This window comes from Ptychodera flava, chromosome 9 (genome assembly GCF_041260155.1).
Source record: "Ptychodera flava strain L36383 chromosome 9, AS_Pfla_20210202, whole genome shotgun sequence".
Lineage (NCBI taxonomy): Eukaryota > Metazoa > Hemichordata > Enteropneusta > Ptychoderidae > Ptychodera > Ptychodera flava.
Genome location: NC_091936.1, coordinates 32,585,212 through 32,603,461, shown reverse-complemented (window position 1 = coordinate 32,603,461; position 18,250 = coordinate 32,585,212). Strand labels below are relative to the sequence as shown.

General features: G+C 37.3%; 1 protein-coding gene across 1 annotated transcript; it reads right to left on the bottom strand.

Moving 5' to 3' along the window:
* Window positions 1-9,242: 9,242 nt before the first annotated feature.
* Window positions 9,243-16,943, bottom strand: LOC139139663 (glycoprotein-N-acetylgalactosamine 3-beta-galactosyltransferase 1-like). The gene is made up of 3 exons (XM_070708531.1): window positions 16,768-16,943; window positions 12,174-12,851; window positions 9,243-10,387 (listed from the first exon to the last, which is right to left on the bottom strand). Exons 1-3 carry the CDS (start codon window positions 16,918-16,920, stop codon window positions 10,274-10,276), a joined length of 945 nt encoding a protein of 314 aa, XP_070564632.1. The 5' UTR covers window positions 16,921-16,943; the 3' UTR covers window positions 9,243-10,273.
* Between the last annotated feature and the right edge of the window lie 1,307 nt (window positions 16,944-18,250).

Here is an 18,250-nt window from a genome sequence, read left to right as displayed (position 1 = left end):
CATTAGAGTCAAATTCAAGTAAAATGTCCAGATATGAAGCAGAAAAGGCCGTTTCTCTAGTTTCTTTAATCTCCCATTCTGGAGGATAAATCATAGCGAGATATTTACTGAATTCAGAGTTATTCATTGAAATAACATCGTCTATGTATCTATACGTTGGATTGAAAGTTCGAGCTACAGAGACCTTTTTCTGTTTAATTAAGTTCTGGATAAATTCTGCCTCATATGAGAACAGAAATAAGTCTGCAAGCAAGGGAGCACAGTTAGTGCCCATAGGAATTCCTATACACTGTTGGAAAATGTGTCCTCCAAATTCTACAAGTATGTTGTCGGTGAGGAAATCAAGCATACTGATAATGTCTTTCTCGGTATAAACAATTTAGCGTTAGTAACATTTTTAACAAAATATGTAGAATTATATCCTAATACTACATATTTGTAACGGCGTGAACCGTTTTTGTAGAAAAATGCTTGGTTGATGATGTTTTTTAAGCGTTCTTCCAATTTATTATGTGGTATTGTGGTATAGAATGTGGAAAAATCGAAAGTTTTAATAGATGTTATTTTTCAAACAGATCTTGTTGTCAAATTTTCCAAGAGTTCCTTCGAATTTTTTAATATCCACATTTGATTTATACCACTCCGAGAAAAGACAACATCACAGTATGCTTGAAGTCCCCGTTTAACAGTACAAAGAACAGAAGTCAGTATCTTCGATAACTCTGTTGTTGAACATTTTGAAGATCCTGCGATAAACCTAGCTTTGTAAGGTGTTTTGTGGAGCTTTGGTATCCAGTATAAGCTAGGCGACTTATTATGGTCATCCTTTGTTGTAATATTAAAATTATCCATGAATGACTTATCGTTTGCCAAAATTTGAGATTTGCTGAACATTGATTGTCTGTAAGCTGAGTTGGTGGAGGTCTTAGTTACACCAAGTTCGTCTATAAGACATTCAAAATAATACTTCTTACAGACAAATACAATGTTATTGGCAGCTTTATCAGCAGGAACGACAACATATTTGTCATGGATATCATTCAAACACTTAACAGCATCAGGATCTTTAAATGCAGAATAGGGTCTTCTGCAAACATGTGATCTTAGTCGACCAATACGGCCACGAACTATTTTCCTCACAGATTTGACCCATTCTGACAGTGTGTCCAACTCTACATCCCCCCTTTTAGCCCATTTCCTGGCATATTCTTCAACAGAGTTCATAATGATCTTAAAATTATGGTTCCAGTTGATCCTGCGACGTTCTCTGAACTTGGGTCCACAAGATAATATCTTACGAAGGTGATGATGTTCAACCAAGTTCAGATCACCAGTGATGACATGGCCAACTGGAGTGTATTTGAAGGGAGATGTAGAGCAGTCACAGGATGCTGGTGCTTGAAGGAATTCGTCAATTTTTAAGTGCCCCAATGCCTTATTGTAATTGAATATTTTATTGGAGATTGTCTTGGTGTATTGACAGAATAGGTACAGACTGGTTCTTAAAGTATACAGGTATAGTTGATGTAACCTTTTTGTTGTGAAGTATATTGCTGATATTAATGGCATCAATTCCATTGTTATTAAATGGAAGATGTATGAAATGACGATGATCATCAGTCATAGGTTCAGCACGAACAGGCTTGTATAGTCTGTACAGTGCAATATCAGCAATAATACTGACCAGTCTGTACGGTTGCTTGTTCGGATCTGTCAAAAACAATCCCAATGCATAGGCATGCAACCTTCTCAAGTCCTTGATGGAAAGAGCAAATAATGAAGTACGAATGTGATGGAGACCTAAAGGCTTCTGTAATAAAAGAAGTAGTTCATGAAATTTGCCATGGCTGTTGGGGGTAGATTTATCCAATTTAGGCAGATGGTAACGCCTATGTCCATGACTACGTCTTCTACGGACAGAAGAGTCAAATAGCTGCATCACATTCACTTCTGAACAACCAGGACTTGAGAGATTGCCTATATCTTTGATGTTGTAATTACAACCATAGGCCCTTGCGGTACCTAACTGTCTAATCCAGTGGTATTCTCTCTGTCTACGGAATGGTGAACTAAGTGTGGGGCTGTTGGTTGGATGGTATATTTTTTATGTATGTATATAACATAGAGTACGACATACGCAGCACAACACAACACGACGTGCAGAACACAACACAACACAACTTAGCACAGCACAGCACTAGCACTGTAGTAAGTACGGACTCAAAGGGGGTTTCTCAATTGTCATATTAATTATTAATGTACGAGACCTGATATCAAATCAGCTACAAGAACTACATTCAGTATAAAAGATGAATCTTTGATGAAAATTTTCAGTGTATGAACATGTTCCGCACAACGCGTGCTCACTGGTATGGAGGAATTCAAATGGCATGAACATTTTTTCTTTTCATGAAATGATGCAAATTAAAGAACAGCCGCTGATACTAATACCGGTTTGCTGTATAAGACAGTGTTTAACTGCAAATCCGCAAATATTTCAGGGACTCTATAAAATTTATCTCATACACCATTGGGCTCTCTCTCTCTCTCTCTCTCTCTCTCTCTCTCTCTCTCTCTCTCTCTCTCTCTCTCTCTCTCTCTCTCTCTCTCTCTCTCGTATGGATATCGCTTAACATTAATGGTTAAGCGCGATGCACGATACCGAGCTCATTTTATGTTATGAACGCATATGATAACTTCCGAATGTAATATGCCCTCAGGAAAAAATAACCTAGTTAAATTAGCTCGGCCTTTACTCACATAAAGAGAGAATTCTTTAGCCCAAGATGAAGAAGAAACTTCAAAAATGAAAGGGGAAAGTTTAACAGTTTATATACTGTACCTCGTTAAAATCGGCCTTCTTCCAAATCGAGCTTTTTGACTGCGTTGTTTCTCTTTGTCGCACCTCTGGGATGAGAAACCACCGGTTCATGAACATCAAAAGTGCTATTTGAAGACAAAGAAAAAGCACAAAAGCAACAGTCCTCTTACACAATCCTAGCGACTTTATTAGACGATCCATGCCTTATCGAATGACGATTTGCTATCGCAACTGTGCGTCCGACGCCAGATTGTCATCATTCACAGTAGCAACGTCTCTGTGGATGGCATCGCCAGTTGTACATGTTCTCATTGGCGGTAGATATTACATCAATGGTTTTTGGGTATAATTCACACCAGGATTCATTACTCTTTGTAGTTTGAGTTGAGGCTGTAGCTCATCAGCATATGCAAATTCGCTTTAGTATGGAGCTTGTCCACAATGGTATACATAACAGGACATTATGTGTACGGGCCAATATATGGTCAACAAAATATTCTTCTTATGCCAAACCTATAAAGATACACTATAGTACTCGTATGTATGTATGTATGTATGTATATATGTATGTATGTATGTATGTATGTATGTATGTATGTATGTATGTATGTATGTATGTATGTATGTATGTATGTATGTATGTATGTATGTATGTATGTATGTACTTATGTATGTATGTGTGCGTGTGTGTGTGTGTGTGTGTGTGTGTAGCAGCTTCTGCTTGTTGCAAAACATACAGTAGCATCGCACGTAACCAGCATACTTTCACGAAAGCAATTTATCTCATCAAAGATGACATGAAAACTCTTTTATACTATATATTTTCTAAATTCAGAGAAGCTACCGTTTAGTATGGTAGCAATAGTTTACTTAAATGATGGAGGAGGTATATATTCGGGGCAGAAAAATTAAAGTTTGGTATGAATGAAAAATCTTAAGCCAAAAACTTGATACCTTTTTATTCTTTTCGTAATATACGCTTTTCGGTTCAAATCCAACAATTATGTTAAAAATAATACTCGTCAGTCCCAGAGTAGGTCTCTAGACAATAAAATTCACAATATAAGAAATGTGTTCTGCCAGGTCAGGAGGGGGTGTCCCCCTCCTGCCGTTGGAGCTTTTGAAAAGTAGAGATTAAAATGGTGTTATTTGGCGGCACTTGGGGAGTATTTTGCGGGGGGTGGTCAGGAGGGGGTGTCCCCCTCCTGCCGTTGGAGCTTTTGAAAAATAGAGATTAAAATGGTGTTATTTGGTGGCACTTTGGGAGTATTTTTGCGGGGGGAGGTCAGGAGGGGGGTCTCCCCCTCCTGCTGTTGGAGCTTTTGAAAAATAGAGATAAAAATGGTGTTATTTGGTGGCACTTTGGGAGCATTTTTTCGGATTACACATCTTCCTCTGAAACATGGTCTTCTTGCTCCTCAGTAGCTTCCTATAATTTTGAAAATTGACTATTTTGGTTTCCTGGCTTCCCTTTCTACTGCGTGGTGAAATGCCTACATTCACTCCACCAAACATCATGCATATCTCATGATTTACAATTGATTTTGACAAGCTGAGAAGCTAAAATAAGCTAAATAATATAGTTAAATTTGCATATTTGTGTTTTTAGAGCAATTGTTGCCCTTTTTTGATCAAAACATCTATTTCTCTGTAGCAGCATGTCCAAATTGATTTGATGTGTATAGATGTGTTGAAATTTCAATATTTGTCTTTTTAGGGCAATTTATGCCATTCATGGTCAAAAAATCTGTATTCTCTGAAAGGGCTTGTCCAATTTCTTTGAAATTTGCTACACAAAAACGATTATTCATGCAGAGTTATTCAGTATTTGCTATTGAGAAACTTTCAAAGTTCAACCCTTTTGTGTGTTTTTGTGTTGGGATTTGTTGGATAGATGGCATTCTACGTAGTGTATTGTTGAATGTTAAAACATGTGTTGCTGTTGTTTTTTGAGGCTGTTTTTTGAGAAAAAAGAATTGAAAATGCCTTTTAAATGCAAAATAATACATAATGACTTGATATGTTGTTTATCATTATTGACGTGTTTCTACTTGTTCACCCATTCTTGCATTCATCATTGCAATAAAATGCTGGGAAAAAAATGAAACTGATGTGGCCTGCATCTGTTAACCTTGATCTTAAAAGGCAAATACAACTTTCTGTCTTGACAACCATACCATAGTTTCAATGTTTTACCTAGTGTACCTGCTTGGTTTTTACGCAGGAAACAAGTAGAAAACAGGCTCTATAATTTCATAATTTTCAAGTGATCAGAATACAAAAGTCCTGAAAAGATAAGATAATCACAAATTCCAGTATAAGGGATACAGTCACTCTAAATGTATAAATTAAATTAAAAATGTGCCGGGAGGATGTACTAAAAAATAAAGAAAGTTGCTTTCTGTCGGTAAAATCTAAAAAAATTCAAAATTTTAAAGACTTTTGCAGAATTTTTTTTACGCCTTTGTCTTCTTATTTATTTTTTTTTATTTTGCAAACTAGTTCAAAGAATTTTTTTTCCTAACTTTCTGCTCTGAAAATTTTTTTTTTCTGTTTTTGACCCCCTCCCAAGATCTAATGGTCCGTCCCTTAGTAGAATTTTCCTGCCCATGGAGAATGTAAAATGACATAATATATACTTTTTGTGGCAAATAGGGTATTGAAGCTTGTTTGTTGCGCTGTTGAGTTCTACTTACATGGGCATGGGGATGGTGGCGAGTATATAAATTGTTGGTCAACACTGGTGTATGTATCTACCGACGTGATCGTGGGTGTACAAGTATTGATTTAAGTCTCATAATTTGATCAGGGAACATATACTCACGCTCAATCGCAGTTATCAAATCTGTCTCAGTCTAAACATGTCGTTTTCAAATCACCTTTAGCGGTTATCCACAAACTTGTTTACGCGGTCGTGATGGGTAATCTTGTCCCTCGTGATATTATGTACCGATAACATTGCCCTTCACCCGATTGCGTATTGAAAAATGCTGGCGTTCAGCCCATTTTTCCACTCATAATACTGCCCTTCAACTTATTCTGGAAAGACCATGCTACCCATCACTCAATTCTTCAATGAAAAACTTGTTCTCATACTTTCTGTTTTAAGAAATACCGTCCTTCGATTTAATCAGACGTTCATTTATATGCAAGAGTGGGGAACCCAAATATTATCGGACGAGGCGTAGCCGAGCATGTAATAGGCTTTCCTCTCGGCAAAGCGTAACTAAACATTAATGGTTATTGCTAAACATAAATGGTTATGACTTACTGCTTGAAAGATGACTATGATGTTCTCAGCTATAATGGAAGGTAGCCTGATACCGGCTAACCAAACCGTACCGGAATGGATTACGGATGGGTATGATTGCGATTATTTTTCTTCCTGTGAAAAAGCGAGGTGTCTCAGCTGCTAATAAGATCGTTTTCAGAATAAGGGTAATTACTATATGTATTCTGGTCTAAAAGCAACATTTTTGCAATATTAAGGGGCATGAGAAAATACTTACACACTCCGATGGGCTAAGGTGGAGTGTCTCACACTCCTTTCTATTATTCTTATACCCTTTGTATAATTACGGGAACGAAATTGGTGTTTGTGCCGAACGAATGCTCAAGCCTCCTTTAGCGCACTTAAAGTGACAAATCTACTGAGAGTTATTAGATTTTGGCACAAGACTTTCGCGTTACAAATAAAACTTGATTAATTTTTGTACATTTGAGTATGTTTATAATGAAGTATACTGAATAAATGGATCACCAAGTATTGTAAAGGCATATGCGCGGTGGAAGAAACCTAGTTATCTTATGAACTCATTCTAAATGTAATGTGCCCTCAGGAAAAATGTAGGCTAATTAATAGTACGCCGGCCGTTAATCAAATGAAGAGAGAATTCTGAGACTAAAAATAAAGAAAGAACTTTAAAAGTGAAAAAATAGCTAAGTTTAACGTGTTTTTATACTGAACTCCTTAAAATCAGCCTTCTTCCAAATCGAGTCACTCTCTTGACTCCATTTTTTTCCTTTGTCCTATCATTGGAATGAGAAACCACCGATTCTTTAACATCAACAGTGCTACTTAAAGAAAATGAAAAAGCCAAAGTTTTCTTAAACAATCCGTGCAACTTGATTAGAGGATCTATGCCCTACATCGATGGATGGTTTGCTATCTATCGCAAGATTGTGATCATTCACGCAAGCAAAGTCTCTGTAGACGACATCATCAGTTGTGCATTTTCCCATTGGCTGTAAATATTACATCAATGGTTTTTCTGTACAATTCACAAGGATTCATTACTCTTCATAGTTTCACTTGAGGCTGTAGCTCATCAGCATATGCAATTCTATCTATCTATCTATCTATCTATCTATCTATCTATCTATCTATCTATCTATCTATCTATGCCAACCGAAATAATATGTAGTAATTCTTTTTTTATATCTTTTGTAATGTCGCGTCATGAAAATGAAAATGGAATGAAAAGAATGAACTTAATCATAACAGCAATAAGCTTGTAAAGCTTTAAATAATAAACATATAGAGTAGACACGTATGTGTATCATACGAAGATATTATAATTATGAATCAACATCGGCTTACTTTCGTGAAACTGGTGGTAAGAGGGAAACACAGAGCAAGGAAAGTGTAATGTTTGCAAAACAGTAAAATGAAAGGTGTTGTCACTACTTCAACTAAAACCAAATTTGTGTATCTGTTATCACAGGCACAAGCCACTTACGTCATCTCTTGAAGAAGTATTCTCTGATCCTTGTACGTCACGACATCCCGTGGTAGGTCGGAACTTTTTGTGTCGACGGCCGGTACTTGTTATGCGATATGTGTCCTACTTTTTAAAAAAATGTAAAACTCAGTTAGTACCATAGGAGTCAGACAAAATACACCCACTTGACAAAATTCGAGTCCTACAAGTTGTGCTTTAGTTTTTTCATATTCGTATATCTTAACTGCCGCCTGAACTTTCAACGTACCAGAGTACTTTCACGCCGTAGACCATGACAGACAGTTTCCACTACAACAAAGGGAGGGGAAATGTCAGGTGTGCATGCTGAGCATCCAAATGTCGTGTCGTGATATCAATATCTTCATAGACTACGGCAATAATAATCAAAACAATGTAAAATCCAAGAGTGTAGCGCCCGTATATTCCAAAGGAATTATATGAATAATTTGGGGGAAAAACCAAAGCTGATCGCATTATCGTGGGTTCTGTAAGCATTTCAACGTGCAGGGTCGAATGGGGAGTACAGACCAGGTAGAGGGAACAGGGTGGTACACAAACGTATTCCTCGCTCACGAGACCGGCGATTAATAATGATTGATAACTTGCCCATGGCATATTCATGTCATTCCACAAGTAGTTCTAAAGTTCAACTGCGGAAAAATAAATTCCTGGCTTATGCATATGGTAAGTATACTGTCCACCTGGAGAAATACTTTTGAAGTATTGACGTTGCCACCACAAGTCGAAGACAAGTGGTGCCACGGTCATTAAGTCAGTGGTATTTTCCTTCGCTGGACAAAGAAATATATCATGGAATAATATCTAATTACTTGAGTATCATGCATCTCGCAATCCTCTGATGATTACAAGATGCATGGAACTTAATGTAATTTATATTTATCTTACTAAGCTCTGTTAATTTCCTACGAACTTATTTGTATACCAAATTTTGTATACCTGGGTCTTTCCATAGTGATTCAAAAGCTGCAGGAAAACTGCAACAGTGTTTTTTCGAATCTCCATTTACACATTTTTTACTCAAAATTTGTGCTTTTCCATTTTCCTAGTTTCTCCACGACAATGTAAATCAAAGGAAGTCCAGCTATCGATGACATTTCACGACAAGCGAACTTGAGTACACAGTGTTTGAGGATTTTTATGTTCCATTCTTTTTCTCTGAATGAAGTGCGAAAGTTGCAGGGTATGCTAGTAATGAATGAAAGGCTCTTTTAACATTTGCCCTTTCGGGTGGTTAATTACCGTGTTTGGTTCTGTGTCTTAAATTACACGCAGCAACCAATATGAGGGTTTTTAAAAGTTCACTGATATCATTTATTTATTCATTTACCCGCGAAAAGGGAAGATGAAAGAAGGAAATGCAATCAAAAGATAAAAAGATACTCACAAATGACGAAATGTTGAAATGAGCGAGCAGTTATGTAAAAAAGAGCTATGGTACAATACGAACAACCGTTTAACCAAAACGTCATTACTCATTGTCAAGGATTGAATATTCAAGTGTCATATAGGAACATGTTGCTGTAGTCACACCAAGATAAACTTTCTTTGTGAATTGTCTTGTAGTAAAATGAATTACTCAACATCTATTTGATTTCTTCGAATTTAGGTAACTTTAATGATAAATATTTAGATATAACATTTTAATATTTTAACTGCACGTTTCAGAAGTAATCGTAAAATTTAAAAATACCATAATAGTATAGTCTCCATATACTACAAAAGGCATACTTAAAGGAAGCAACTTATGACAGATTGAAGAGGCCATTCTCTCAGAAAAGTTGACAAGAGGGTAACTTTTAACACGATTGGAACTAATTTGGGATAATTGGATTTTTATGTTTTGCAAGTTTCTCAAAAGTGATAAGCGCCATATGGCTAAATGTTGCAATATCGTAAATTACACATAAAAACAAGTGAGTAATATAAAAAGAAAAGCAGACGAGATAACATTTGTAGATTAAATCGACATTACTTCACGATCCAATTATCCAAAATTAGTTCCAATCGTGTTTTTTGTAGTTTCTATGGGAAAATCAATATCGTTTTGTTCATTATGCACTTAGTCTCCACGTTGTTCATTAAAGTATGCATACAGGGAAATATTTATTAAATCATAAATACATACAAAATATTCTAACATACAAAAAAGTTCCAATATTCAAAGCAGCACTGTCAAAGCAAGGCTCGAATATAATTTTCCAACTCATTTAGAATGTGAATTGAGAAGAATTGTTTAATAAAGAATACATTTTCAATTTGTATTTGTATTTGTATTTTCAATTTGTATCAGTAGTAATACTAGTCCATAAATTTTTCTATGCATTAACGACATCTCACACTTCACTGAGGAATTTTCCGGAATTACAAATTATACGCAATCATTCAGTGTCTCTCATACTGTGTATCACTTCATGTGTTTTCAACTCACTCTCCATATTCACGACAGTAGCATTTTATCTTGACTTACCTCATAAAGAAAATGTTAAATTCGTGTGAAATAAAACTACATCAACTCAACAAATCAAATAACCTTCGTTTGAAATACGGATTAACAGTATTATGGGGACGACTTCCAGTTTCTTTAACATAAGTACATCATGCATTTAGAGCTGTTGCTGATGAAAGTATCACAAGAGAGAGGTTCCTTACAGATCCTCACTCTGGGCTTGTTATTGGCTCCATGTGCCCATCAACACCTCTGTGATTGAGGGTGCACTTTGTATAGCAGATAATCAAACATATACATATTCGGAGGGGAAATTTTATGCATGCTCACCAAAGTCTCTGAGCAGCAATCTTTGCCCTGAAAATTGAGAGAGAAAAAGAGGATGAGTAAAGGAGGGCGGAAAGACAGCTTGACAGACAGATAGATAGAAAGTGGTAGAGACAAAGAAAGCAAAGATACAAGATGTGGTACATTATTTATCGCGAGAAAAAAAATGAACTGAAACCACATACTAGAAAACTAAGGGCAAAATCTTTCAGGACATTTCCTCTAGAAATAGCATAGTTATTCTGGACTCGTTTTCACTTACGTTATAGTCAAGTCAACCCAATAAAAGCTGTGGCTTTTTCGCTAAAATTCGCAGGGATTATTGACTGTGAGCAGAACAATGTACAGTGTCAATAGGTTTGCATGATGGCGGCTTTTGTCACCGGGAATAGACATATGTATTTGTGATTGGCTGTAGTTGTGGAAATTTTTTATTCATTGTTTAGTTTGACATATTTATAGCAAGTTAGAATAGGTAACAGCTACTTTAACCCTTTTTTAGCGTAGTGCTGGCAAAGCTTCGCTCAAGTATATCAAATTATTAATGACATAAACGATCCTCATCTCACATATGCAATGCCATCGCATGGTCTGACAAGAGGTCCGTATCGCCGTACATCAATAAAATGCATTCCCCGATACTGATTTCATGCTGTGTTCTTCTTTAGGGTTTATGGTTCGTCCTATATCGTTTGCTTTATGTGCGCATTGTGTCTGAATCATTGTCTTCAAGCTTGACTCACTGCATAAGCTATTCTTCAGATATCGCGCCAACAGACAGACAGACAGACAGACAGACAGACAGACAGACAGACATCGTTGAACAAGTGAGCTAAAAATAGGGTAGTTCGGACAAGAACGGTTTTATCTTATCTGAGTCCTTTCTATTTTTGCTATATCTGTTCTCTATTTGATCCGATTCTACCCTTTTACTATTCTATTCTACAATGTGTCTATTCTTCTTTCACTGTTTAATTTAATTTGCTTGATGTATTCCAACCAATAGCAGGCTTTGTCAAAATTCCTTTCTTTAATTTTACAAACAGCCAGAAAAACAGCGCCGGTTTTTCTTAAAGGAGGTATGTCAGGTACTAAAAACAGGTGATCCCATTGGCCCTATCAGCGTAATTGCAACATTACAAAAGCTGTTCTAAACCAGCAAATTACTCATGCATGTCATCGTTCCATCAACAGAGAACTAGTGGAAAGATCCAATCATCACAACATAAGGGTCCGAGTTCTAGGAAGCACTTAAGTAAACAGTATAACGAGTGGAAATATAAGACAGTGAATAAATGAATATATAATGCATTTAAAAATTATTGCTGTGTACATTATGAACATACATTCATGCAAAAGGGTTGGTTGGGACCTGTTTTATTTTGTATTAGTTCTGAACAATTTGTAACAGCAAAACTTGGCAAGATCATGCGTACATTTTAACAATGCAAAAAATTTTAAATTTGGGTCAGACAGTTTCATTATTTGTTTGTAGGGTCACCAGAAACCCAAATATTTTAAAACACCACTAAAATATCTTGAGATATAGGTGCATGTAAAACGGGCACAGAGTATTAGTTTAATGAATTTATTTTAGCTGGTGGTAAAAGTTGCAATCGTCACTGTCGTGAACTAACAAAGAATGCTCAATTACTTTATCTGTGGTAAATTATTTCAATATCGTTCCTATCATGTAACAAAACGTTAATCTTTCGTTGATTTTTTATTAATTAATTATTAGTAAGCAAAACTTAACCGTAATAAGAGTATACAAAGAAGAACTTTAAAGCTTGGATAACAGATTATAACAACTTACCTGAACAGTAGGATAATATTCAATCTTGGCCCTGTTATAAGATACCGACATGTTAAAGTACATTTCCACTGAGAAGTGAAAGAATCGTTGTTTTCCATATTCGTCCCTCGAATCGCGATGTGGTACACCAAGCCTCTCCAAACACTGGCTGAGTTTTACGTCGTCGGGACCTTGTTCTTCCGGAGAGCATAAAGAATCGTTTTTCAATCCGATCTCCACCAATTTTCTCAACGCGGCCTTACTGATGACATAGCCTGCACCTCCGTCCGCATGAGTGACGTTGAGATTGCTTGGGTTCCTTACTCTGTTAGCAAAGAGCATGACTTGTGTCGCGTTTTCCTGCTCCAGCATTTTTCGCAGATTTTCAACGATGACGTATGTGTCACCATCGGCTTTCATAAACCAGTCAGCATCGTTGATATGGTGCTCATAGATGTACTTGTAAGCGGCCTTTACTTTTCCCCAAAGGAAATGACGACCTTCTGTTACATTGAGGCCGATGAGCGTTTGGTTCTGATTTGTTTCGCTGCTTAAAAACAGCATTTTATCAACTCGTTTGCCCCAAGTTTCTCTCACTGCGGTAAGTCGTTCGCCATTATCGGGTGCGGTGGGTATGAAACACAATATTCGGACGGGTTTGTTGTTGGAATGTGTCAGGCTCGCTTCTTTAACGTGAGACTGTAAAGGAAACACAAACTAATTATACTTAAATTATAGCTTCCAGCAGTACCATGGATATCGATAGGACCCGTCATGATTAAGCAAATATGAAGTAAATCCATACATTTACTTTTGTAAAAGAAGACCACCATCAGGGAATCATCCTTTAACATTCTGTGTAGAACACTTGAAGGGAAGGTGTCGACGGAACTCTGCTCAAAGGTTCCCAGGGACCCCTACGACCGATGTAAACACAGTATCTAGGGTACTTTGGCGATTGATAAAAGTTAAAACATACTTGTTAACAATATATATCCTAAAATTTAAATGTTGCAGCTATATTGACATGATGCATCTAGATATCACGCATGAAATGCATTGTTTGTAATTAAAGAAAGTTGCACACGCGCAGTTCCGACGACACCCTCCCGTTAAAAGAAAGATGAACAACTGGTTCATTTCAACAGACATCCGAGGTTTACGAGAAGGGAAAAACGATGCCAGTAAGAGACAAAGATAAAACAATGCATCAGCTGTGTGCCTTATAACACAGTATTTACATTTGGTCTGACACCCATAAACACACCTAATTGATAAAGGAAATGCGGGGAATTTTAGGTCCCGAGAAATCTATATACGGCCTTTCACCATGGTTACCCGGGCCGATGACATCAGAGGCAAGAACTTCGTTTCGGTTTTTTTTTCTTGTTCGCAATAGTGCAGATGAAATGTATTGTTCACATACTAATCTGTGTTTTGTTGAAAGTTTTGCATACATATCTGAATACATCGTTCGACATTTAGTTCCGATTAGCAATATTAGCCTGCAGCCTTATCGTAGGCTTCTTGTTTGGATATTAAGTTTATCGAGCTAATTTGGAATTGCTGCGTTTGTTTGCTTTTGTGTCAGCAATTACGTAAGAATACTACCCACGCTTCATGCTATTGACGCTTTCTTGATGTTTACATTGAACAATGTGACGGAATAGAATGAAAGAATGCATGAATAGTCTCTCCTTTTCCCTAAATATCCGACAAAAAATGGCCGTCTGAAGGCATGTAATACAATCATAATTCCCTCAAGATATGAGTATGCGAGTCCTCGTGTCATTGGCCATCCTATCATTTACCACATGCCAAACCTGCCTTCAGGTCTAAAAGCCATGTGGTAAGGCAGTAATACATATTATTTTGAAGGACCTTAGGGTCACACAGCTTTAAGCATTACGTTACTTCGTATTGCCCCCCTGAACTCAAGCAGTGCTCTCCTGTCAATATTGTTATGCATTTATAGGTAGAAGTTTAAGATTTTCAGTATAAAATCGCTTTGCTCGTTTTGACGATTGTAAGAAACGTCATTTTAATATGAATGATGTCCGTATCGTGGGTTAGTGTACCATCACTATTTCTAATTATGAGCACCAGTTGTAAGCAAGGTAATAGAATTTTAACCTTGTATCTGCTATCATGAGGTATTAATTACATCATACTGAACAAATAGTTAGTAAAGAGGCACAATACAGAGTCTTGTCACAGGTAAAAAGAGTCGCCGCCGTGAACTATTGTATTTTTCTACCGCCATACCTAATGTTCCTTTCAAACGTGTTTAGAATAGTGTAGTTGAAGTAACATAGACTGATCCAGTACTTACGGTCATGATGCTTTTGTTCACTAATTGCTGAAACATTGATAGAGACCTATTCAGGCTGTCTTTTTTTGAATTTCTAATAATTGCAGCAGCTATGGTAAAGACAGATTCTATGCTATTTGGGGGGTTTTGGTCATTGAAATATGTCATTTGCATCTTTTCCATATTGTATTCAATACAAAACGCGTTCAGTGTAACATGAGGGGGCAGAATTTTCAAAAAGTTATTAAATTGTTAAAAAGCAAAGTTAGATTTCATGATGTCAATTATGTGTTACAATAGTTTTAATAAGAAAGTTATGAAATTTATCTTTATACCTTGCAAAGCCATGCAAATGTTGTTTATGGTCTTGGACAATTATGCAAAGGATGTATTTGACAGCACAAGTACAACCAAAACTACAGTGCCGCATCCATATATCCATATATTCTTCTACGCATTTTAATTATTACCGCATACACTTAAAAGTCCTCGTGTTGCTGCATTAACGTTTCAGCGCAGTGTTTTCAAGTATTACAGTTGGCCTTCAATTGCACAAAAACTGGCGACCCCATGCTGATTCATGCACTAATGGTATCGACCTCCCGTAAACCGTTCCATGAAACATTATGATCCTCCCCACTCGCCTAGTCCCTTAGTTATAATCGCCGACTTTCTGCCGATACGTGACAGAGTAGGCTGCAATAGAGGAACAACAATCTATGACAGATTTACGTTTAATCTGCGCATAAATGATACTTGATAATGTCAGATTTAAAGCACAGTTATACTGCGATGTACATACGCCGCAGTTGGTAATACGCATGCTTCCGCACGCTGCATGGCATATGGCACTACGTGCTAGATCCTCCCTATATTCTGATACTGAGCGGATTCCACTCACATTGTGAGTATGTCCTCCGGCAGAGAAGATTATTGCAAGCGCACTAAATCAACCTTATCCTGTCTCTTCAGTTTAATCATTCAAAAGATAAAAAAAGATTAACAAATTAAATAGAGACAGCGCAATGGAAATTAAGAGACCTGTATCAAATACAGTACAGAATCGGGCCTACTTAGCTCGCGAATCTGCCATGACTTTTGAACTCAAAAGCAGACTACAGAGTCTGACGACTTAGATATGGCAAAGCACTTGTAAAATGTTGCAATCCGCCATGTTTTAAATACGCGCGTATTCAAAAATCATCTGTAAAATGTCATATCACAGAGTACGACATACGCAGCACAACACAACATGACCTGCAGAACATAACACAACACAACTTAGCACAGCACAGCACTAGCTGTATAGTAAGTACGGACTCAAAGGGGGTTTCTTAATTGTCATATTAATTATCAATGTACGAAACCTAAAATCAAATCAGCGACAAGAACTACATTCAGTATAAAAGATGAATCTTTGATGAAAATTTCAAGTGTATGAACATGTTCCGCACAACGTGTGCTCACTGGTATGGACGAATTCAAATGGAATGAATATTTTTTCTTTTCATGAAATGATGCAAATTAAAGAACAGCCGCTGATGCTAATACCAGTTTGCTATATGTGGAGGCATCATGGGCCAGTGGCTAGAGCAGTGGACTCACGATCAAAGGATGGTGAGTTCGAGCCCCGGCATGGCTGTGATGTTGTGTCCTTTGGCAAGGCACTTATTCCTCATTGCTTCTCCCCACCCAGGAGTGATGGGTACCTGGTAGGACAGAGGTTGTTAGTGTGCGTTTAGCTCTGCTGCGCTTATTGGCTGCACATGTGAGCTGTTGTCTGCTCCCCAGGGAGTTGAGTGGTATCATATTAGGTCCAGTGACCAGGGGTAATAATAATTGTAAAGCGTCTTGATCACATCTACTTGTGGATATGTGCGCTATATAAGAACCAAATATTATTATTATATTATATTATATTAGACAGTGTTTAACTGCAAATCCGCAAATCTTTCAGGGACTGCAGAAAATGTATCTCATAAACCATTTTGTTGTCTCTCTCTCTCTCTCTCTCTCTCTCTCTCTCTCTCTCTCTCTCTCTCTCTCTCTCTCTCTCTCTCTCTCTCTCGTATGGATATCGCTTAACATCAATGGTTAAGCACGATGGACGATCCCTAGCTCATTTTATGTTATGAACGCATATGATAATTTCCGAATGTAATATGCCCTAAGGAAAAAATTAACCTAGTTAAATTAGCTCGGCCTTTACTCACATGAAGAGAGAATTCTAAAGCCCAAAATGAAGAAGAAACTTCAAAATTGAAAGGGGAAAGTTTAAGATGTTTATATAGGCCTATACTGTACCTCGTTAAAACCGACCTTCTTCCAAATCGAGCTTCTTGACTCCGTTGTTTCTCTTTGTGGCATCTTTGGGATGAGAAACCACCGGTTCAGGCACATCAAAAATGCTATTTGAAGACAAAGAAAAAGCACTAAAGCCACAGTATTCTTAAACATTCCTAGCGACTTTATTAGACGATCAATGCCTTATCGAATGACGATTTGCTATTGCAACTATGCGTCCGATGCCAGATTGTCATCACGCACACGAGTAAGGTCTCTGTGGGTGGCATCGCCAGCTGTACATGTTCTCATTGGCGGTAGACATTGCATCAATGGTTTACTGTACAATATACCAGCATTCATTACTCTTTGTAGTTGGAAATGAGGCTGTAGCTCATCAGCATATGCAAATTCGCTTTAGTATGGGGCTTGTCCACTATGGTAAAGATAATAGGACATTATCCGTGCTGTTCAATATAAGGAAACAGCATTTACGTCAAATATAAGGGTTCACTTGCAAACTTGCGTATACATATGTATGTATGTTTCTATCTATCTATCTATCTATCTATCTATCTATCTATCTATCTATCTATCTATCTGTCTGTCTGTCTGTCTGTCTGTCTGTCTGTCTGTCTATCTATCTATCTATCTATCTATGCCAACCGAAATGAAATGAAAATGGAATGAAAAGAATGAACTTAATTATAACAGCACTAAACTTGTAAAGCTTTAAAATTCTGGTGAAATGCCCATGTTGCAAAATTACAGAAATACCGTTGATAGTCTATAGAACAGTTATGTTTATTTCTTTTTTCGTTTAGTTTGAATATGGCAAAAGGAAAAATTCAATGTGGGCTTTCCGAAGTTTGCCCGACGTCGTATCCTTTAACACTGGTAACGGGAAGTAAGTATTTCACACCTTCGTACGTAAGCTCCCCACGGGGAGTAAGCTTAACTTCTAGGGTTTCCACTTGCATAATTAGTATCATACTCTGTTCACGCTAAACGCTCGCAACACTTGCAAACGATAAATGAATAATTGAATGCGGCGAAAATTCTGTCAAAACGATTTTCCACGTTTGCGAAGATATATTTGGCGTGAAATTCGGTTTCGCCATCCAAAGCTACAAGTTTTGCAGATTGAATCGCAGCGGCTAGCCGTCAGGCGGCGGAAAATCGCCGCCTAAAACAGGACGATCGCCGGGTGAAATATGAACAGATCGTTTCTTTTACCCTCTTTCATAGATAAGGTAATAATCTTTCTAATATTGAAAAGAAAACGTAACTAACGCGATGAACGGTTCAAATAGATGACATTGTCTTTTCTCGCTAAGTTACTTCCGAGTTTATCGCTTAACTTACGGCTCAATCGAGGTCTCCTTCTTGTCCTCCATATATCAAATCATGAGATGTACAATGCATTGTATTCTGTGATTTGTTCGTTTACATCCCCGACATGTATCGACTGCTCTGATTCGCAGTCAATTGCCCCATAGCCTTT